The 23,453-nt window shown below is 37.5% G+C and overlaps 1 protein-coding gene across 7 annotated transcripts in view; it reads left to right on the forward strand.

The window, feature by feature from the left end:
• The window catches only part of EBF1 (EBF transcription factor 1), a 416,173-nt gene that overhangs the window by 317,670 nt on the left and 75,050 nt on the right, over positions 1-23,453 (forward strand). For 5 of the 7 annotated variants that reach the window (XM_070738987.1, XM_070738989.1, XM_070738991.1 and 2 more), the window contains exon 9: positions 16,204-16,334. In XM_070738987.1, the coding sequence (XP_070595088.1) occupies positions 16,204-16,334 (131 nt within the window). Of the gene's footprint in view, positions 1-16,200; positions 16,335-23,453 lie in introns of all 7 variants that reach the window. The other 2 variants (XM_070738988.1, XM_070738985.1) reach the window with 1 other exon arrangement.

Consider the following 23,453-nt stretch of genomic DNA (forward strand, 5'->3'; position numbering starts at 1 on the left):
TTCTGGAGACCTCACCTACAAAAAGATATTGACAAAATTGAACGAGTCCAAAGACGGGCTACAAGAATGGTGGAAGGTCTTAAGCATAAAACGTATCAGGAAAGACTTAATGAACTCAATCTGTATAGTCTGGAGGACAGAAGGAAAAGGGGGGACATGATCGAAACATTTAAATATGTTAAAGGGTTAAATAAGGTTCAGGAGGGAAGTGTTTTTAATAGGAAAGTGAACACAAGAACAAGGGGACACAATCTGAAGTTAGTTGGGGGAAAGATCAAAAGCAACATGAGAAAATATTATTTTACTGAAAGAGTAGTAGATCCTTGGAACAAACTTCCAGCAGACGTGGTTGGTAAATCCACAGTAACTGAATTTAAACATGCCTGGGATAAACATATATCCATCCTAAGATAAAAATACAGGAAATAGTATAAGGGCAGACTAGATAGATCATGAGGTCTTTTTCTGCTGTCAGTCTTCTATGATTCTATGTTTCTATGTTTCTATGAAACATGTTTATTCTGTCAAGGGTCTCACTATCCTTGCTACTACCACTAAGGGGCAAATGAAGATGATGTGAAGTTGCTGTTTCAGCAGCAGCAAAAATAAAGTTGATACATAGATTATTAATAACACTTTTCTAAATATAAATTAATAAGTCAGTAAGCATTGGAAGAAATTCTAAAACAATGACTCAACTCTGGGGAGTATTTATTCCCCTGCCCCTCCAGAGTATAACTTTCTAAGTCTTTTTGTGGCGCTCCAAAACTAGAACCTAAAAGAGATGCGACTTCTCTAGCATTGTCAGTCTGCCTGCTAAAACCAGAAAGAGAGCAGCTACACTTCTGGGTTCTGTTGCATGCATGCTGTTATTAACTGCACTTCCAGGTTCTGTCATGCGCAAGTACAAAGATCAGCTGCCCAGAATGCATGTACAGTATTAAATCAAGAAGAAAGTGACTGGCCGGTGTACATACATGTGACGGAACCAGGAAATGCAGTTGGCGATGGTGCGCATGCCTACAGAGAGGGCTCTGTGTGCCACTTCTGGCACGCGTGCCATAGGTTCATCATCTATCCTATGTAAAAGAAAAAAAATTGTTCAGAATTAATATCCTTCCCTGTTCAGTGGAATTATACCCTAATGAATGTTATTCAAACTTCAATTTTAGTGACCTGAAACTCACAGAATCCTGCCTTGGAGTATAGGAAAGCTTTCCTTTCCACATCTTAATTTACGGGTCTGTTTTTTCTCTCCAGAAGTTGAACTTAGTCTGCCCATTTCCAACAAAACCCTACCCTTAGCTCGCAAAATGCAGTTGGTGGGGAGGGGGGGTGAACTATGAGAAGGCAATCCTATCCACCCTTCATTTCAGTTTTCTACATGCTATATGATTATGCCCTGCAAATTAAGAATGATTAGTATTTTCAAGGTCTGGAAAAGTTGATGCAGAACCATGTTACTTCTATCTCAAAATCTAATCCCCTGAAGTACCCAGCTAGATTAGTAGTCGTTGAGGTTGTTGGCTTGTTTCCTTTGTTTCTTTCTTGACCTTTTTCTCCTGATTGAAACATATATTCATTTCAGGATTCCATCTATTAACCTTCATCCTTAAGGGGCAGCTGGACCATCTGTCTTCCTATTCTTTTAATGGAAAGCTTTTTATACGATGGGGCCCTTCCATTGTTGTATACTGAGTATGCCCAAACTGCATCTCAGATTATTACTATCCTGCCTACTGGCCTAGGATAAGCATTGGATATCCCAGCTGGACAGAGTGATGCCATAAACTTTTCTCCTTTTTTTTCTGTACAGCAGGATTTGTTTTATTGATTTTTCTCTTTTTCCTGTTGCTCCAGCCTGCAGCCAAAGCGAGACAGAAATAACCACCCTTATTGTTATCCTTTCTAACCTAATCCAGAATATTTAACAGCCCATTTGGGAACTAAAATTGCATCTGACATTCTAACTTAGTTTTCACTTAGACTCCCTACTTGATATGCTGCCATACCTTTATCTGTGAATTTATAGTGGCATTAAGGTTTAATGAATTGAACAAGTACCTGAACAACGACAAACATCTTCTTGTTGTGGTTGTTCAAATTTAGAGACAACATACTTTGTGCTTCAGATGAATATTAAATTTAGCATGCTTCATTGGCAGTAAACTTGAAACTACTTATATTACACATTACTAATAAGTGTTTAAGGATGTGTCTGCGTGTGTGCTTGTTCTATGTTTGTCTGTAAAAGGCTGTTACTAGTGCTAAAGAATATACAGAGGCAGCAAACTTATATTCTGACCAGCAAGTAAAACTTGAACAGACAGGCATGTTCAGTACAAAGGTTTAATCCTATCAAGGTGATTCCTCTGTGGCCATCTGGATTATGATGCATATCAATTTAGCACTTGTTAAAAATACAACATAGGCCAAGATTAACATTCCAGATTTTCTAGTAGTTATTTGACTTTATGATTTCCAGGCTCTGGAAACTTCCTTTATAAGATTCCTTTATTTAAAGGAAGAATCTAAATAGGAATAAGAGTTCTTAAAATTTGATTTTTTAATTTGTGGAAACCAAATTACAGTTCCTTCCTCAACAATTTCCTTATATATCCATATATATTGCATTCATTTTCAAAGACTTCTTTTTCTTTTTTAAAAGATTGGCTACTTTGTGCAGCTTCAGATAATAATGAACTGATTCAAAAATAGGGTTCGGAAGAAAAACCTTAAGTATGTGGGATGGGAAAGCGGGGCTTGTTTTCCACATGATCAAACAACTGCATGAGCCGGGGTGGTGCAGCAGGTAGAGTGCTGTACTGCAGGCCACTGAAGCTGACTGTAGATCTGAAGGTCAGCGGTTCAAATCTCATCACCGGCTCAAGGTTGACAGCCTTCCATCCTTCCAAGGTGGGTAAAATGAGGACCCGGATTGTGGGGGCAATATGCTGGCTCTGTTAAAAAGTGCTATTGCTAACATGTTGTAAGCCGCCCTAAGTCTAAGGAGAAGGGCGGCTTAAAATCAAATAAATAAATAAACTGAACTGATTGTAACAAACAGCATAATCACTAAGGTTAAATTATTATTTTTATATGACAGTCTACCACAGAAAGTTGTAGCCTATAAATTAAGTTCTACTTATAATGCAAGCATAGTATCTTCCTATTGTCAATGAAATCCTATTATATAACTATACTTGACACTTTATACAAAGTGGCTAAGGTGTGTCTAGAAAATAGGAGAGTTACATAGAAACATAGAAGTTTTATTTCAAATTTGACCAGAATGATTTGTTTATTTTATTTTATTTATTAATCGGATTTATATGCTGCCCCTCTCCGAAGATTCAGGGTGGCTTACAACAAATAGAAAAACAATGTACAATGAAATCCAATTAATTAAAGTTAAAATCTAATAGCCTGAACCAATTAAAATATACTCATATCCATTCAATCACAAACTCACCATACATTCATCGGCCAGGGGGTAGTGTCTAATGACCCCAAGCCTGGCGGCATAGATGAGTCTTCAGATTCTTATGAAAGGCAAGGAGGGTGAGGGCAATACGAATCTCTGGGGGGAGCTGATTCCAGAGGCTGGGTCTCCCACAGAGAAGACTCTTCTCCTAGGTCCCGCCAAGCGACATTGTCTAGTTGATGGGACCTGGAGAAGCCCGATTCTGTGGGACCTGACCAGTCGCTGGGGTTCGTGCAGCTTTAGTAGGTGATCCAGTTAACTATAAAAAAATTACAACTGTATAGTCATAATATATTGACTAGCATGCCTGGAATACTATGTTCACATTCTGAAACAAAATAATTGCACTCTGTTATCAATTGTACACCATGGAAATATTAGTATAGAAAGTCTATGGTAAAAGAACCAGCTCAGGGCATGGCAGGCCTGGGTCGCTGCCAGTACTAGCAACTCAGGCCACCATATTCTATAGGACTGTTCTGAACTGGTAGGAATCCACCTCTGGTTAGATCGCTGAAAAAAAACTATGAAGATTTATGCAAATTTAAAATCCAAATTCATTCATCCTGAACATCATGTAAGGGACCTGGGAATTGATTTCTAGGGACAATTCAAAATGGTAGTAACTTCTGGGACAGTTGCATGTGATAAATTGACTTGACAATATAATGAGTGATCTTCTCTGCCTTCGAAGTGTGAAGTCAAAAGCAGTGTAACAAAATCTAGCCTCTTCTTTCTCCCAGGCATAGAAAATAGCATAGGAAAAAAATCAATAAGTATTTATTTTAGCACTTAACTAGGGGAAAACATGAAAAAGAACTGTGTTTTCCCCTGAGTTTTAATATGCTGTTTACAAATAAAATTATTTTTTAACTAAAATATTATTTGGGATGGTCACAGTACAGCCACATAGTTTCTGTAGAAAAATAATAATAGCAATAGCTATTAGACTTACATACTGCTTCACAGTGCTTTACAGCCCTCTCTTAAGAGGTTTACAGAGTCAGTATATTGCCCCCAAACAATCTGGGTCCTCATTTTACCAACCTTGGAAGTATGGAAGGCTGAGTCAACCTTGAGCCACTCAGAATCAAACTCTAGGAGTGAGCAGTGAATTAGCCTTGCAGAATTGCATTCTAAACACTGCATCAGCACAGCTCTAACAGTCTATACTGTATTTTCATAATGAAACTATTTACCTACTACATTACTTCTGCAATAACAGATTTGTTTAAGACTAGTTCCTCAAATGAATAAGCACAATATTAATATTATTTTTCTAATATAAGTTTGGATAAAAACAAAAGTGCAAATTAAAAAATCTATATTGCTCCCCCTGGTAAGAAGAAGGAATATTTATCTAGCTCTCCAGAACTGAGAAACAAAGTAGACTAGCAAATTTTTATTCTACAGGGATCCATAAGTTGGAAGTATAATTCAATTTGTTGTCAAATTCTCTTGCAGCTTTAGAAGAACTGTCCCCAGGCTGTATTCTTGCACCTTTGCCGGAGGCCAAGAGAGAATGGAATAAGGTGCAGGGAGGTCGACATCTAAAGACAACTGAATGGAGACCTCTTTGTTAAAATGAGTAGCTCAGTAGTAAAGTAGATGCTGTAGGTGCAAAATGTCTCAAATATAATTATTGGAAAACTTCTGTCAGCATTGAACATCATGAGATAGCTGACCAATCATCAAACTATCTATAATTGAGCCTTCACTATGATTAAAGTGACTATGTCAGTCACTTCTGTACATTGCAGAGCATACTAGTTCTATGTTGTACAGAAATACTTATTTTATTAGATAGACAAGAAGTTTTTAACAAGAAATCAGATAGTTGGGTAGAAAATATGAAATGATACAATTTTTTAGATTATTTAATAGAAGCATAATTTTTACATAACAAAGTATGTTATGTGAGACTCACAATGGAGCTTCAAAATCTTTTTATTGAGAGCTCAGTTGCTGATGTTACCTAATTACAGTGGTACCTGTAATACTTAAGAACTTAATTCGTTCCGTGACCAGGTTCTTAAGTAGAAACGTTCTAAAGTAGAAGCAATTTTTCCCATAAGAATTAATGTAAAAGCAAATAATGTGTGCAAACCCATTAGGAAAGAAACAAAAGCTCGGAATTTGGGTGGGAGGAGGAGGAGGAGGAGGAAGAGGAGGAGGAGGACAGTCACTGCCGAAGGAAGAAGGTGAGGTGAGGGGAATAAAAGAAATCCAAAACTTTAAGGCTTAAAAAAAAAGAGGGACTCTGAGGTGGTGAGGAGGAGCACCCGCCTCCCATACACTGCCTCCCATACACTGGCTGCTGCTACCTGCTGCCTCTTCCTTCCCATGCTGAAGGGCTTCCCTCTCATCTTGCTCACTCGCTTTGTAGCCGGTGCCTTTCCTTCGCTGTGGTGACTCCTCAGCTGCCCAGAGCGAAGGGAGCGTTTCTTTTCTCTGGGCGCTGGCAGAGGTTTATTCCCTGTCCAAGCGCCCAGTGAAAGAAAAATGCTTCGTTCACTCTGGACTGCCAAAACCTCCTTAAGCACCACCAAAAGGCTTCTCCGGTAGCCCAGATGGCCAGGATTAAAGGGTGAATGGCAGGAAACTGCCCGGATCTTTGTGCTGCTCTCAAATTTCCTGAGAAATTTTTCTGGGCTTGGGTTCTTAAGTAGAAAATGGTTCTTAAGAAGAGGCAAAAAAATCTTGAACACCCGGTTCTTATCTAGAAAAGTTCTTAAGTAGAGGCGTTCTTAAGTAGAGGTACCACTGTATATCTTTCTACTCTTGTGCCAGCCAATAAAGGCTGTTAAGTTTCTGCCCCAGTGCCTGCAGGATATTTGAGTTTGAATTGGGATGAATTCAATGGTAAGTTGCAAATATTTTTGCTACCAGCATGTGCAGAAGCATCCGGATGGGTGGGCGGAGTCTCCCACTGCCAGTGCTACCAGTTCTAAGAACCGGTCTGAACCAGGAGCAACTCACTGCTGGGAGGAATTATCTCCAGCTCAAACCTATCAAGGCTAAGTGATTATGAGTGTTTGGATCGCTAAAATCTTGGTTTATTCCAACTCTGAGCTTGGGGTTGCACTTCACCATTCAAGAATGTTGAAGTCTTCCTGGACGCACAGATCCTGCTCAATGAACAGGTGGCAGATGTGGCTAGGAAAGTTTTTACCCATCTTCATCTTGTGTGCCAGTTCTACACTGTCCTATCTTGGGGGCAGGAGGGGGTTTCATAGCTTGACTACTGCAGCACTCTCTACATGTGCCTTTTTTTCCTATTTGGGACTTTTAATTCTTCTTCAGTCCATCCCACCATTTCTCCTATCTATCTAATGACTAAATTCCCTTCATGCTGTTTGGTCAGTTTCATTTCTGCTCAGATGGAAAGAGCTATCACACCAATTAGCAATTTGAAAGTTGTTGGTAAGTAGGTAAATGGTCTGCAGTTGACTAATGTTGTCCTTTTGTTGACTTTTCCTTTATCAGGTAGGTTTTTTGCTAGAGTTTAACCAATCTTCCATTTCATCTCTTTGCACTATGTTGTTGGGAATGAATGAATGGACAATAGACCAGTCAAGATGTTTCAATCAAAAACTGTGCAGCTCTACTTTGTCTGGTGCTAACCAATTCTGGGTCATCCTTGCCCTTTTCTCCATCGTTTCTGCAGTTATTACAAGTTCTTTCATTTCAGCAACTTTTCATTTTCCCCCCATCACCTTTATAAAAGTTGCATTTTCAATATATTTCTTTTAGTTGTTTGATAGCTGTGCACAGAACTGTAACTGTATTGTTACTTCTTTGCCAGGTGTTGACTGGTTTATTACATTTGGTAGAAACGTTTTTGATTCAACTGAAATTGGAGAGTCTGCCCATAGTGTGCAATTCAACCTTTGTATCTGCTGATCTTGGTTACAGCTGTTATTTGCTTCCTTGATCTTCCTTGTTTCTGGGTGATATTTCTTGATCAGGTATTGTTTGGACTTCTTTTCATTATTTTTCCCCCCAACTTCCTTGAATCTGATCTTATTTTCCAACCTGATCACCCATTGTGAAACTCTTTGAGTTTTTTCCCTGTTTCTTCATTTTGTATCCAAGCTATTCAGTTATAACTGCTGCCTCGCTGTACATTAGTTCATTTGTTTCTTGCAGTGAGCTGGTGCTTGCATTTGATACTGCAGTATTGTGTTATTATTGTTCGTCACATAGCCACATGTTCGCATTTGGCAGTTTTATCCACTTATTGAGTCATTCCAAAGGACCTTGGATCACAGGATGTAAACTGCTCTAAGTAAAGCAACCTTTTACAATGGTGATTTTGTCAATGCTGATGGTTTATCAAACAGTGCTCCAGCTGTTTTGGGATGGCATCCAAGGCACCTATTACTATTGTACTACCTTTACTTTCTTTTTCTATTGCCCTTCCATTTGTATTAGGAGGTATTTGTATGTTGTTGTTGTTATTGTTATTTGATTCACAAAAAATAGTAATAAAAAGCAAACAAGATTTATATGCTGGATTTCATATCACAATATTGCAAGCTGAAAACTTCTGAAGCATCTAGAACTGTGTGATATATTTTCACATGATATGCACATATCCAAATACGGTGGCCTTTTGCAACTGACAGATTGTGATATTGTCAATGTTCATTGTTTTCAAATGCCAGCTAAGGTCTTTTGGCACAGCCACCCAATGTGCCAATTACCACTGAGACCACCTGTACTGGTTTATGCCAGAGTCATTGTAGTTTGATTTTAAGATCCTGATATCGGCTAAACTTTTCTTGTTGTTTTTCATCAATTCGGCTGTCACCTGGTATAGCAACGTCAATGATCCACACTTTTTTCTTTTCCACAATCATGAGGTCTGGTGTATTTTGTTCCAAAACCTTGTCAGTTTGAATTCGAAAGTCCCAAAGTATTTTGACATTTTTGTTTTCAACTACCTTCTCAGATTTATGATCCCACCAGTTCTTTACCATTGGTAGGTGGTAGCTGTGGCACAGGTTCCAATGAAGCATTTGAGCCACATAGTTGTGCCTCAGTTTGTAGTCTGTCTGTGCAATTTTCTTGCGGCCACTGGGAATATGATCTATCATTATTATCATTATTATCATTATTATCATTATTATCATTATTATCATTATTATCATTATTATCATTATTATCATTATTATCATTATTATCATTATTATCATTATTATCATTATTATCATTATTATCATTATTATCATTATTATCATTATTATCATTATTATCATTATTATCATTATTATCATTATTATCATTATTATCATTATTATCATTATTATCATTATTATCATTATTATCATTATTATCATTATTATCATTATTATCATTATTACAATACAACATAGCAATTGAGATCACTATGCTGGATTTCATATTTCATCACCAGTCAGGCGTTTCCCAAGCACCTAGGACTGTGTGATGTAGTGGCCAATTATGTGTGCCAATCCCAGTAAAGCGGCCTTTTGCAATGGACAGATGGAGATTTTGTCAATTCCAATGGTTTTCAAATGTCCACTGAGATCCTTTGGCACTGCTGCCAGTGTGCCAAGGACCAACTTGGATTACTTTCACTAGCTTATGCCAGAGTCGTTGCAGCTCAATTCTCAGATCTTCATATTTTGCTGCTATTATTATTATTATTATTATTATTATTATTATTATTATTATTATATAAATTATGTTGTGCAGCCTGGCTTACAATGGTTCTTGTTTAGCTCATTGTTTGGCCTTTGGTTGCACCATCCTATAACTAGCTACCTCTGAAAATCCTATACATAACTCTGTTTCATTAAGCCTTCATTAAGTGCAGAAAGGGTAGAGAAACAGGAAGGTAAAATTTGGTGCATATGTAATCTAAGACATCTTAATTACTATGTAAGAATGAATTATTAATGGAATGTGGATATTTTAATTAGTTTACTTGAGAATATTTGAACAAATACTTTCCAGTTTAAGTATAAACAAACTTATTTTATTAGAGCTGGTTGCTTCCACCTTCCTTTACTTCCCAGTTTGATAGCATCCTACTCTCCCCAGTTTACTTGATCCTGTGAATATAGACTGCAATTATCCATTTCAATCATAACCAGTGGCTATATTTGTGTATCATCCAAACTCTGGACTTAGAGCTATAAAGCCTTCTCTAATCAGTCTTTTATGATAAATACTGAAGGGGCTAGGAAATGGGTCACTCTTCAGCACCTGCACAACCTCTACATTAATCATTGTACAGATTTTCTGAACCAAAGAGAGACAGAGAGTGTGCGAGAGAGACAGAGAGAGAGAGAGTGCAAGAGAGAGAGAGAGCAAAGACAGAACTTGGCCGATAGTTCTGCATGTCACTAATTCGGCTCAGTAAGTCTGCATGTCTGAGTTCAATTAACCCTTATTTCCAAGGCCACCCATAAACTACCAAGTAAGCACCATTTCCCCTTGTTTTATATCAATGAAATAGATTTTTCTTTTGGGAGGGGGGGATATTGTTTACTTACTAATGAAGGGTGTGTTTTATCTGCCAGCCTTTGAAACACTGTCTCTTCAATATGGCAAATCACAAGCTTTGACACTGCCAGTAGCTTCTTAATTTATTTGTATCATTAGACACTCTGGTTGCCCAGCAGGTGATGATTGGTCATTCCCCAGTAAAAGTGTTTGTATATCCGTGTGAGCGTATGCACACACATAGAGAATGTTAGCAGTTAAATAAATATAGAAGCAGAAGTCCCCCAGCTCTCTATAATTATTTTTTGTATTCATTTCCCCCCCTCTCTCCGTCTTTGTGCGAAGCAAATTGGAAATCTCGTAATTAGGCCTGACTCTTAGTGTAGTATTAGACTTCCAAGCCAAAGGTCAACACCCTGAAATGAAATTTAAACCAATTAATCAGTTAGATTTTTACTGCTTGTCCGTGTTTTCTCAGCAATTCCCACAGCACGTAGCCTTTGATCAATTCTGCAAAAGCTAAAATGTGTGCCTGCTGCTAGCGAGATGGGAATGACATTAACATGGCACTCATAAAACAATCAGAGCAGTGAAACCCTCAAACAGAACAGGGCATAGTAATATTTAATAAAAGCAGGCACATAATCTTCAGAATTAGCATTTTGTGCCTTGCTGTACCTTTGGGAGAAGAGCTTTTATTTGTGGAGTGATCATTATTATAACAAAGAACAGCTACCTAATAATTTCCACTTTTAGTTGGCAATATGCTATGAGCATTTCTGAACAATTATGCTAAACTGAGGTAGGGTAATCATTTTATTGTCACTATTTGAAGGGAGGGAATTCTCTACCCACAGTGGCTACAAAAATGGGACCCTCCCCCTCCCCAAAGGGCAATGTAGTTAATGACAACAACTTTGGGAAAGCCCTTGTACTTTAAGTGCCATTTGCTTTGTGCCTAAAAATGCAAGTGGGGAAAAAAAAAACAAGGCAGGTTTGGAAAGCCAGAATTGGGTTGTGCATTTGATTTGCTTTCCTTGATCTAACATGTACAAGTCAAAATGCCAGGATAGTCCCTGTTTGATTTGTAACAGATTCAACTTGTGGAAATTTTAAGATTCTTCAGAAATCCATTTCTAAATTTTAATAGGTTCATTTCGTGTCCTTTTAGAGAAGGCTTAGACATTTCTTGTGAGCAACATTTCCCAGATTTTTGTCTGAATTTTTGCTGCTTTGAAAGAAACTCTACTGGCACCCTGGTCATATGTGACTCTTCCCTTCCCAGGTTTTCTAGAAGCAAACTTTGATTACAACTAAGTACGCAATCTACATTTGAAAGGCCATTGATTTCATAAAGATCATATATTGTACATTTCATTTAGTATGATAGAATGATTATGTAAGGAGCTTTATAGGTCACATATCATGCATAAAGTGTTAGTTTGATTCAGTAAAACATGCATTTAAAATGCTTTCAGTATTAATAACTCTTCTCTAGACTATCTTGTATACTGTCATGAATTAAACTTTTTATAAAACAGATATGCATAACTATGCCTTTGAGAACTGAAAGAACTGTAGGTTTTGTACATCAAATCCAGATAAACTACAACCACCAGATCAATCACTACATTAAGAAATGGCAACTTCTAAATGATACTCATAAACATGAAAGCCAAAGCAGTCAGGATGCTAAGGATACATACGCAATGAATACAGTTGCTATTGAAATAAACAGTGAAACAAGTAACAGATGCAAGTGGCCCCAAATGGAAGCAGAGGCTTTATTTCCGAGATGCACAGCATAATCTTCATAATGACCCTATAGATAAATTCTGAGAAGAGATCAATTCATCCAAAATAGGGCTTCTGAATGGATATCTGCAAATGCCATAAAGATGGAGAATTAGTCATGTTTCACAATCAGGCTAGGCTTTAATTGTCTTCATTCTCTGTAATTTGCCAGCAGTGCTCTAGCTAGGCATCTCTCAGCCTCTTTAAATTCCTCAACTCACCTGTATACAACAAAGAGTTTGGTACCATGGGCATGGAGAAGCTATTCAGACACAATCTAATTGAGTTCAAGGCTGGTCTCCCATGCCATCTAACCACGAAGGCTTTGTTTGGGAAATATAGAATACAGACCAACCTCAAACTCCCTCTGAAACGCAGTTGACTATGTCAGTTAGGGATGGACTGATCTAAAAGGCCTATTTCCTCCCTCCCTCCCTCCCTCCCTCCAAAACAATCAGTAATTACATGATACTAATACAGAAAGCATGAAAATACACAGCATTATTTGTTCTACAGTCATTAAATTTATTATTATTATTATTATTATTATTATTATTATTATTATTATTATTATTATTATTATTACTATTATTATTACTATTACTATTATTTATTGGATTTGTATGCCGCCCCTCTCCGTAGAATCGGCGCGGCTAACAACAATAATAAAAACAGCATGTTACAATCCAATACTAAAACAACTAAAAACCCTTATTATAAAACCAAACATACACACAAACATACCATGCATAAATTGTAAAGGCCTAGGGGGAAGGAATATCTCAGTTCCCCCATGCCTGATGGCAGAGGTGGGTTTTAAGGAGCTTACGAAAGGCGAGGAGGTTGGGGCAATTCTAATCTCTAGGGGGAGCTGGTTCCAGAGGGCCAGGGCCGCCACAGAGAAGGCTCTTCCCCTGGGTCCCACCAAATGACATTGTTTTGTTGATGGGACTCGGAGAAGGCCCACTCTGTGGTACCTAACTGGTCACTGGGATTCATGCGGCAGAAGGCGGTCCCGGAGGTAATCTCGTCCGGTGCCATGAAGGGCTTTATAGGTCATAACCAACACTTTGAATTGTGACCAGAAACTGATTGGCAACCTATGCAGACTGCGGAGTGGTGGTGTAACATGGGCATATTTGGAAAAGCCCATGATTGCTCTCTCAGCTGCATTCAGCACAATCTGAAGTTTCCGAACACTTTTCAAAGGCAGCCCCATGTAGAGAGCATTACAGTAGTCGCGCCTTGAGGTGATGAGGGCATGAGTGACTGTGAGCAGTGACTCCCAGTCCAGATAGGGCCGCAACTGGTGCACCAGACGAACCTGGGCAAACGATCCCCTCGCCATAGCCGAAAGATGTTTCTCTAATGTGAGCTGTGGATCGAGGAGGACGCCCAAGTTGCGGACCCTCTCTGAGGGGGGTCAATAATTCCCCCCCCCAGGGTGAATTGTCCCTGGGAGGCAAAACCCACAGCCACTCCATCTTATCAGGGTTGAGTTTGAGTCTGTTGACACCCATCCAGACCCCAACAGCCTCCAGGCACCGGCACATCACTTCCACTGCTTCGTTGACTGGACATGGGGTGGAGATGTACCGCTGGGTATCATCCGCATACTAATGATACCTCACCCCATGCCCTTGGATGATCTCGCCCACCAAATTTGGTGAATGTTTAAGAGATTATTAGGTCTGCAATATTATCTTTCTAAAATATAATTCTGGATTGGTTCTGCAAATTATTCTTATATCCTAAGAATGTTATGTCCCCCACAAAAGCACTGAATATTATGATGTAATTAATTGACAATTTCCTCTTAATTGGCTGCATGGTAATTTGGTGGGTGGGGGAAGAGAAATGGCATTTTCTTGGGGGGGGGATCATAATTCTTTTGGTTATTTTTTGCTCTATTCTAATTGCTTAATATTTTTATTCTCTCTCTCTCTCTCTCTCTCACACACACACACACACACACAAACACACACACAGTTGTTTTATCCTTTGTGCAATGGTAGAATACAGAAAGAACCATTCAACCATTCAACAGTGAATGGTTAAAACTATATTAATGATACAATCTTTGCCTGCTTAATATTTATTTACATATCTATTCATTTTCTGTCTGTGTTTATATATACAATATGATAAGGAAAGGAAAGGATGACTTATTTCACATTTTCCCAACAAACAACTTCATGTTAAGCATCTGCTTTTAAATAAAGTCCGGTTATAAAAATAAATCATGTATTTTCTATTACCATTTTCCCGCATACGCAAAATCCATTCAAATCTATTTATCTTCAGAGAAACCCTGTGTCCTGGGTCAGTAATCTCATTTTTTAAAAACTGGGATTGAGTCTGGTCTAGGAAGAAGAAACTTACATATGGTTATAGTAGCGCTCATAAATGGGATTGAATTTGAGCCCCAATGGTATCATTCTCCCTATATCCATTTGTATTTGGATATAAATACCTTCCCTTACCTGTGTGGGTATATGTCTAGGTGAATGCACATGTACACATGCATGCATATGCGTGCAAGTGTATACCTATGGATGACAATTCTACCAGCTAGCTGCCATATCTAAATGCCTATGTCTAAATATTATACAATAGGAATTTGGGTTCAAGTCTATTTTAAACACATGGCCTAACAAAGTCTTGCAAGTAGTCATTAAACAACACAATGCAACACAATGCCAACTCTCAAAGACTTTGACACATTTTATAGAGACAGGGAATCTCAACTTGGAACAAATTATTAGATGCTCTCTTGAGAGACACAGTAGCTCAGTCCAACATAACATGAACAGATTTACATACCTATAAAAGGAATTCCCTTACTCATTCTTCTCCCCATCCATACAACACACACCATATTCTTCATGGAGTCCCCAAGCCATTCAGAGTAGATTTCAGGAATATGTAGGAAGAGAAATTTGATCTTCCCGCATTTTCATCTATTTTTGAAGGAGAGTTTGATTTAGTTACTGCTAGGATGAAAGATCACCAAGAAACCCCAGAACTTAGGCTAGACTGGGAAATTGAAAAAATAACCTAGAAAAAGACAAAAGCAAGCTCTTTAGGTAATACTTCTAGGAAATTTAAATGCATGTGTCCATAATTCACCAGGGAATGCATTTGACTTTGTTTATCCTGCTCATTGAGGGACCCCATTGCTTATTTCCATAAAAGAATTTAAGAATGCTCCTTTCCACAGCCAGGTTTTTACTTGCCCATGAAGATGTGCTTAACATGTAGGTCATGCAGAGAATAAGATAGATAAAAGAAAGAATAACAGTGAATCATCTTTCAGCCTTGGCATAACAAAGCTGAGCCATCTCTGCATTAGATCCAAAGGTGAAGCCTTGAAAGAAAACTAGCAGTTTTTGAACCAAAAAATATACCCCAAATGGCACAGACATCCCTTTTGCCATAATATCTAAAGCAAAAATTTAAAAAGGATATATAAATGGAAGTTGCTCAGTTCTTAGTCATTTACTTCATGCTGCCACTTTTTAGATTAACTCTAGGATTGTACGAATTCATTATCGCTACCATGTTTTCCCTAAAATAAGACCTTGTTTTATATTTTTTTGAATGTTAAAGTATGGTAAGCACTTGGCCTTATTGCTATGCACCCAAAAGCTAGATTGGGATTATTATCAGGGGATGTCTTATTTTGGGGAAAACAGGGTAGGCTAGAGAAATTTTCTACTGTTAACTATAGATTGTTGCACTCAGATGATTGGTAATTAAATTTCATCCTTTCAAAGCTTAATCAATGTCATAAAGCCTACCATCTTTAGAATCATTGCAATATATGCTATTGCTAACAAACGTGGTTAAAAGTAGAACTGGTAGCTTCATTTTCTAATATATAATGGTATCTTTTAAAAGATAATATCACCCTAAACCTTTTCAGGGATCTGTTGTGTTTTCAAATACGCGCTGTAACTGCAAAAAACCAAATTTATTTAAACATAATGATATGTCATGGCTATTTGCCATCAAAAACAATATAATCATGGAGCAAGTTTACCAAAGTCCTTTATGATGAATCTCCAAAAAGAAGGCAGGGTCATATTTTGTACAGGCAGGAACTAAGAATTTGAAGAATTCACTCTTTTCTCCAGCCAATCAGTCTTCAACCAGCAAGTCTGCTCTTTTTTTTCAATGGGCTGCCAGCTAAGATTATCTTTTAAAGAGGAAAAAAAATAGGAACATAATTAAAAATTGATAGGGACCCATTCTCTTTTCAAAAATCTGTTGTAGAAATCTTTCTCCCAGAAAAGAGGGGACAGTGTGAGCCAGACACAGAAAGGGATCTTCGTATTAGAAAGGGGAAGGTTAATCAAAGTTTTCTCTCTCCCCCCCACCCAGGTCTTTTATCATTAAAATCCTATTCTAACAGCCAAATCCTTCTTTTTCATGTGTGTGTTGGAAAGCAGCTACGCCCTGTATCAAAGCCATCAGTCCAAGTGAAGGATGGACTACGGGAGGTGCCACTGTCATCATCATAGGAGACAATTTCTTTGATGGGTTACAGGTCATATTCGGCACCATGCTGGTCTGGAGTGAGGTAGGTGTTCTCTGCAAATTAATATCCAGTAACCGTGTCTGGTTTATAGCTAGTTTTCTTTCTTTTGGGAAATGTTGTACAGGAACAAAAGGAATGCTTTCTAATTCTTCACATTTTAAACAACCAATGCATTAGAGGCCCTTGTGGCATGTATCACTTTTCCCTGTGTATATTTATGTTGTCTTATTTATGAAATAAATAATTGAAAAAATAAACCTGTGATCATGCCTGAAGTCCTGCAAATAAACTAATTAGGAGTAACTCTCAGTCCTGCAGCTGGACTTTGTTTTTCCTTGAAGACATTTTGCTGCTCATCCAAGAAGCTCATCCAGAAACTACTTGGATGAGAAGAGAAAAACAAAGTCCAGGTGCCATTTGAAAAGCACATTCAAGACAGCATGATCTGGATGACACAGTGGCATGCAGAGTCAAATCTGATGGGCACGCAAGGCCCGGCTTCCCACACCTCAGCCCATTTCTTTTGCAGCAATGCTTTCCGAAAGGCCTGTGCAGCTGATCACAGAGCTCCAGATCGATCTGGAGCTCTGTTATCAGCTGGAGGGGCATTTAGAAAAGCCTTCCTGGTTGCAGAAGAAATGGGCCAAGTTGTGTGAGGCCTGGTTGCAACTATCCGAAGGTAAATAGTAGGGCAGCTCCACTTCTGTTTCATTTTTGAACTTCCGATTGGCCCATTGGGCCATTTTTTTGCTGCCCTGAACTCTAGAGAGAGGAAAAAACAGTCCAACGGGCCTACTGAAATTCCAGAGCTTAAGGGAGGCCTGTGCGCTTGATTGCTGGGACCAGCACAGGGGGTTAGGCGCAGGCATAGGGCATTGCATTATGGGTGTGGGCACGTGTATGCATATTATCACGCATGCGTGCATCCTTTTGACACCAGAGCTGAAAAAGGTTCACCATTACTGCCCTAAGAGATATATGTTAAAACAGTGTTTCCCAATCTTGGCAACTTGAAGGTATTTGGACTTCAACTCCCAGAATTCCCCAGCCAGCAAATGCTGGCTGGGGAATTCTGGGAGTTGAAGTCCAAATATCTTCAAGTTGCCAAGGTTGGGAAACACTGCGTTAAAATGTCATGTATTGATTTTTGTGATTGCAGAATTATTCCCCAGATAATTACGGGGGGGGGGGGGTTCACAGAAGGGTGCGTGAACACAAAACACTGAGAACACAGTGTTTTAGAAAAAGAAGAAGAAAAGCTAAAAATGTACCACATTTAATTACTGCTTCAATGTGTTTAGTCTAATTTATTTCATTTAGTATTTTTTTAGTATTTTTATTCACTTAGTATTTTTTATGGCTTTTTAATTGAAGAAACAGAACACCAAAACAAAAATTGAAATTGAAAACAAAAATTGAAAAAATACAGAATTACAAAAGAACAATAAAGAATTACAACAAGGGCATAAGGGTTTTGTATTTATGTATGGTTTACTCTTTTGAGTCTCTTGGACTTCAAGATGATCAAACCAGTCAGTCCAAGATGAGATCAACCCTGACTGCTCTTTAGAAGGCCAGATCCTTAAGATGAAAGTCAAATACTTTAGCCACCTAATGAAAAGGAAGGACTCAGTGGAGAAGAGTCTAACGGTAGGAAAGATTGAGGGCAGAAGAGGAAAGGGATGACAGAGAATGAGGTGGCTGGATAGTCAGTGAAGCAGTAGGCATCAGCTTAAATAGGCTCCAGAGGATGGTAGAGGACAGGACGTCCTGGAGGAACTTTGTCCATGGGGTTAAGATGAGTCAGACACGACTTCACAACTAACAACAAATTTGATTTCCATTAAAATATTATGGATAATTTTAACATGAACTGCATAACAACATTGTGAATTGTCCAGGGATTTGATTGACAAGTAAGACCTGGTAACTTGATAATTGCTATTGGCTTTAGGAGACGATTCTCTTTGTAGCATGGTTAATTAAGATAGTAATAATAAATATTATTCTTTGTTTAACATGGTTGGGACTTTTTTTTTTCAAAACAAAGCTAGGCCAGAATAAAACTTTATCTGTATAAGCAAGTAACATGTATTAATACCTTGTCTGAGTTACTGAAATTATCATTATATGTCATTTAAATTTTAAAGAAAGCCTAGAAATAAATTTCACTTATTTCACTTTTTATTGCAGTCCAGAATGAAATGTAGCTAAATATACCTAAATAACTGATGGAAGGAAGTTTTAAAATATCCTTATTGGATGCGTACCTGCCCCTATAAAGTATAACAATTGTATTTAAGAATCTATTTGGTAAATAAACAAACCAGAGTTTCATTTCTGAAGTAGTATTCTTTTTCTATTTCACAATTTGAATGTAAATGTTATAATTTCATTTCCCATGTATTCAAGATTTATAATTGCAGTATTTATACGCATGAAATGGAAACTGATTATCAAGACATTTCTCTTAAAATGCTATGCTGGTTTGAACTTCATTAAAAAATAGGACTTCTGTTAACCGAGCCTGTGGAAAATAGGAGATACATGTTAAATATGCTGATTTTAAATGATTTTTAAATAATTAAATATTTATTACTTAAATATATTTAGTTCACATCCATAACATAATTGTAACCTTTTTCACTTGGAGGAGTGAATCAAAGCATAATTTGCCTTGCTAATTGTGTATGAAAACACAGATCCTTGAGTTTTCAGTTAATCTCCAATTAAATTGTCATAATAACCATGACAATTTTTAAAAAGAAACGAGAAACGATCTTCAGTTGGGCTATGCAAGCAGTCAAATAGAATTGCGTAATCATATATATATATATATATATATATATATATATATATATATATATATATATGAAATAGATCTATCCTAGTCTCCCTTAATTTTCAAATTCAGCAAAAACATGTGGCATATATATATATATATATATATATATATATATATATATATATATATTTGTTTTCGTAAATTTTCACGGGTATATGTATGTAGATTGTTCTGAGTTCGGGTTTTGCCCTGTGTAATGTTTTGCATGTCTATGCGACGTTTCGGTGAAATCACATTCACCATCTTCAGGCTGGAGTTCCAATCTTTGTGTTGTTGTAAATGGAATATTAGCAAACTGACATTTCTTCCTAGCATGTAGTGTGGGGGTGGAGATTTGCTTTGAATGTAGCAAATAGATTGGGTGACTATGCTTCAGTGATCTGATTGGTTGGTGTAATCATAGTTATTAGAAGGAATGACATGAAGATTTTATGAAGTTTTTTGTTTAAGGCTGATTTCCAAATATAAAATTCTAAAATCATAATAATTAGAAGGATTGACATGTTGATTATTATGAAGTGTTTATTTTGTTTAAGGCTGGTTTCCAAATCTCTGGCAGGCGGGAGGTATCATCCCTTTTATTTAAACAAAGGGGTCTCCTCTCAATTTCGATAGCTTCTAGAGAGATTCTTTTATATAAATTCTCTGTTTTGTGGAGTAATTTAGTTTTTTCAAAGTCAATTTCGTGCCCTGTTTTTTTAATGTGCTGGACAAGGGAGGAGGTCTTTTCTTGTTTTTTGACTGCATTCACATGTTCTGCTATGCGTTGGCTCACTCTTCGGTTAGTTTGTCCAATGTATGTGGCTGCACATGTTTTGCAAGGGATTTCATAGATTCCTTGGTATTCCAATTGGATTTTATCTTTGGGGCTCCTTAGGATATTAGATATTTTTTGGTTAGTGCAAAATGAGGTTTTAATGTTATGTTTGTGCAGAATTTTACTAATTTTATCCGTGGTGCCTTTGATGTAAGGAAGGATGGTGGTGCCATTGTCCTGTTCTTGATCTTGTTTTTTGGGGGGTGTCTCTTTATTGATTAGGTTTGTTATTGTTTTCTCTTTGAATCCATTAGAAATTAGTACATCTTTGAGTTTGTTCAATTCAGTTTTTAAGTGCTCATGGTCAGCTAAGCGTTTGGTTCTGGTGATGAGAGTTTTGGCCACTGAGGTGATTTGTGCGGGGTGGTGGTGTGAGTGTGCATTTAGATAACGGTTGGTATGGGTTTTCTTTTGGTAGATAGTATGTCCTAGGCTGCCATTGGGTTTTTTATAGACCAGTACATCTAGAAAGGGAAGTTGATCATTGATTTCTGTTTCCATAGTAAACTGTATTTTGGGGTGTAGGCTGTTGAGATGTGTGAGGAAATTGTCTAGTTTTTCTTTACCATGTGGCCAAATTACAAAGGTATCATCAACATATCTCAGCCAAAGTTTGGGTTTGTATTTGGCTTGCTCTAAAGCATTATTTTCGAAATATTCCATATAGAGGTTGGCTATGACAGGTGATAGAGGTGATCCCATGGGGGCTCCCTCTATCTGTTTATATCTTTGTTCATTATAGATGAAGTATGTATTGGTCAGGCAGTGGTTGGTAAGGTCTAGGATATATTTGGGGGGTTTGTGTTTGTCCTGGATAGCTGTCAAGGCTTCTTTAATAGGTATTTGTGTGAACAGGGACACCAAGAAAACCCATACCAACCGTTATCTAAATGCACACTCACACCACCACCCCGCACAAATCACCTCAGTGGCCAAAACTCTCATCACCAGAACCAAACGCTTAGCTGACCATGAGCACTTAAAAACTGAATTGAACAAACTCAAAGATGTACTAATTTCTAATGGATTCAAAGAGAAAACAATAACAAACCTAATCAATAAAGAGACACCCCCCAAAAAACAAGATCAAGAACAGGACAATGGCACCACCATCCTTCCTTACATCAAAGGCACCACGGATAAAATTAGTAAAATTCTGCACAAACATAACATCAAAACCTCATTTTGCACTAACCAAAAAATATCTAATATCCTAAGGAGCCCCAAAGATAAAATCCAATTGGAATACCAAGGAATCTATGAAATCCCTTGCAAAACATGTGCAGCCACATACATTGGACAAACTAACCGAAGAGTGAGCCAACGCATAGCAGAACATGTGAATGCAGTCAAAAAACAAGAAAAGACCTCCTCCCTTGTCCAGCACATTAAAAAAACAGGGCACGAAATTGACTTTGAAAAAACTAAATTACTCCACAAAACAGAGAATTTATATAAAAGAATCTCTCTAGAAGCTATCGAAATTGAGAGGAGACCCCTTTGTTTAAATAAAAGGGATGATACCTCCCGCCTGCCAGAGATTTGGAAACCAGCCTTAAACAAAATAAACACTTCATAATAATCAACATGTCAATCCTTCTAATTATTATGATTTTAGAATTTTATATTTGGAAATCAGCCTTAAACAAAAAACTTCATAAAATCTTCATGTCATTCCTTCTAATAACTATGATTACACCAACCAATCAGATCACTGAAGCATAGTCACCCAATCTATTTGCTACATTCAAAGCAAATCTCCACCCCCACACTACATGCTAGGAAGAAATGTCAGTTTGCTAATATTCCATTTACAACAACACAAAGATTGGAACTCCAGCCTGAAGATGGTGAATGTGATTTCACCGAAACGTCGCATAGACATGCAAAACATTACACAGGGCAAAACCCGAACTCAGAACAATCTACATATATATATATATATATATATATATATATATATATATATATATATGTAGATTGTTCTGAGTTCGGGTTTTGCCCTGTGTAATGTTTTGCATGTCTATGCGACGTTTCGGCGAAATCACATTCACCATCATCAGGCTGGAGTTCCAATCTTTGTGTTTTTGCAAATGAATATTAGCAACTGACATTTCTTCTTAGCATGTAGTGTGGGGGTGGAGATTTGCTTTGAATGTAGCAAATAGATTGGGTGACTATGCTTCAGTGATCTGATTGGTTGGTGTAATCATGGTTATTAGAAGGAATGGCATGAAGATTATGAAGTGTTTTCTTTAAGGCTGATTTCCAAATATAAAATTCTAAAATCATAATAATTAAAGGATTGACATATTGATTATAATGAAGTGTTTATTTTGTTTAAGGCTGGTTTCCAAATCTCTGGCAGGCGCGAGGTATCATCCCTTTTATTTAAACAAAAGGATCTCTTTTCAATTTCGATAGCTTCTAGAGAGATTCTTCTATATAAATTCTCTGTTTTGTGGAGTAATTTAGTTTTTTCAAAGTCAATTTCGTGCCCTGTTCTTTTAATGTGCTGGACAAGGGAGGAGGTCTTCTCCTGTTTCTTGACTGCATTCATATGTTCTGCCATGCGCTGGCTCACTCTTCGGTTAGTTTGTCCAATGTATGTGGCTGCACATGTTTTGCAAGGGATTTCATAGATTCCTTGGTATTCTAATTGGATTTTATCTTTGGGGCTCCTTAGGATATTAGATATTTTTTGGTTAGTGCAAAATGAGGTTTTGATGTTATGTTTTTGTAGAATTTTACTAATTTTATCCGTGGTGCCTTTGATGTAAGGAAGGATGGTGGTGCCATTGTCCTGTTCTTGATCTTGTTTTTTGGGGGGTGTCTCTTTATTGATTAGGTTTGTTATTGTTTTCTCTTTGAATCCAAAATTCCCAAATACTTCCAACTAAAATTCCACCCAAAAACCCCAACCATAGAGAGGATCCTAAAAAGAACTGAATTAGCCCTAATCAGAAATGAACTCCACAAAAAAAGATTCATACTTGATGAAATCAACAAAAGTCTACTCTCTCTTCACCTTAAAATCAGTAACCAAATACACCCTTTACTCTGGGATAAATTCAAACAAATATCAATCTGGAGGGCAGAAACAGAAACCCAATACAAAACAGACACACATAATAAGAAACTCCAAATACTAGAGGTACAGCAAAAACCCAGCCCTCCACAACAACTTATGACCAAAACAGTACATAACATATCAGACAAGATACTCACCACTACAGAAACCAATATTCTTTCAAAAGGATTTAATTTTGCAATAACTCCAAGACGAATACCAACTGAAAATATCATATGTGGAATTGAAACAACTTTACATAAAATCAACCCAGATACTGCTAACAAAATCAGACTCCAAGTCACTAATATTCTGTGCTCTAGTAAACCTCCAAAAAGCAACATACAGCAGGAAGAAAGAGAGGCACTTATCAATCTAAAGAAAAACCAGGATATAATAATCCTCCCAGCTGATAAAGGAAACTCCACT

The sequence above is a fragment of the Erythrolamprus reginae genome, chromosome 2, assembly GCF_031021105.1.
Source record: "Erythrolamprus reginae isolate rEryReg1 chromosome 2, rEryReg1.hap1, whole genome shotgun sequence".
Lineage (NCBI taxonomy): Eukaryota > Metazoa > Chordata > Lepidosauria > Squamata > Dipsadidae > Erythrolamprus > Erythrolamprus reginae.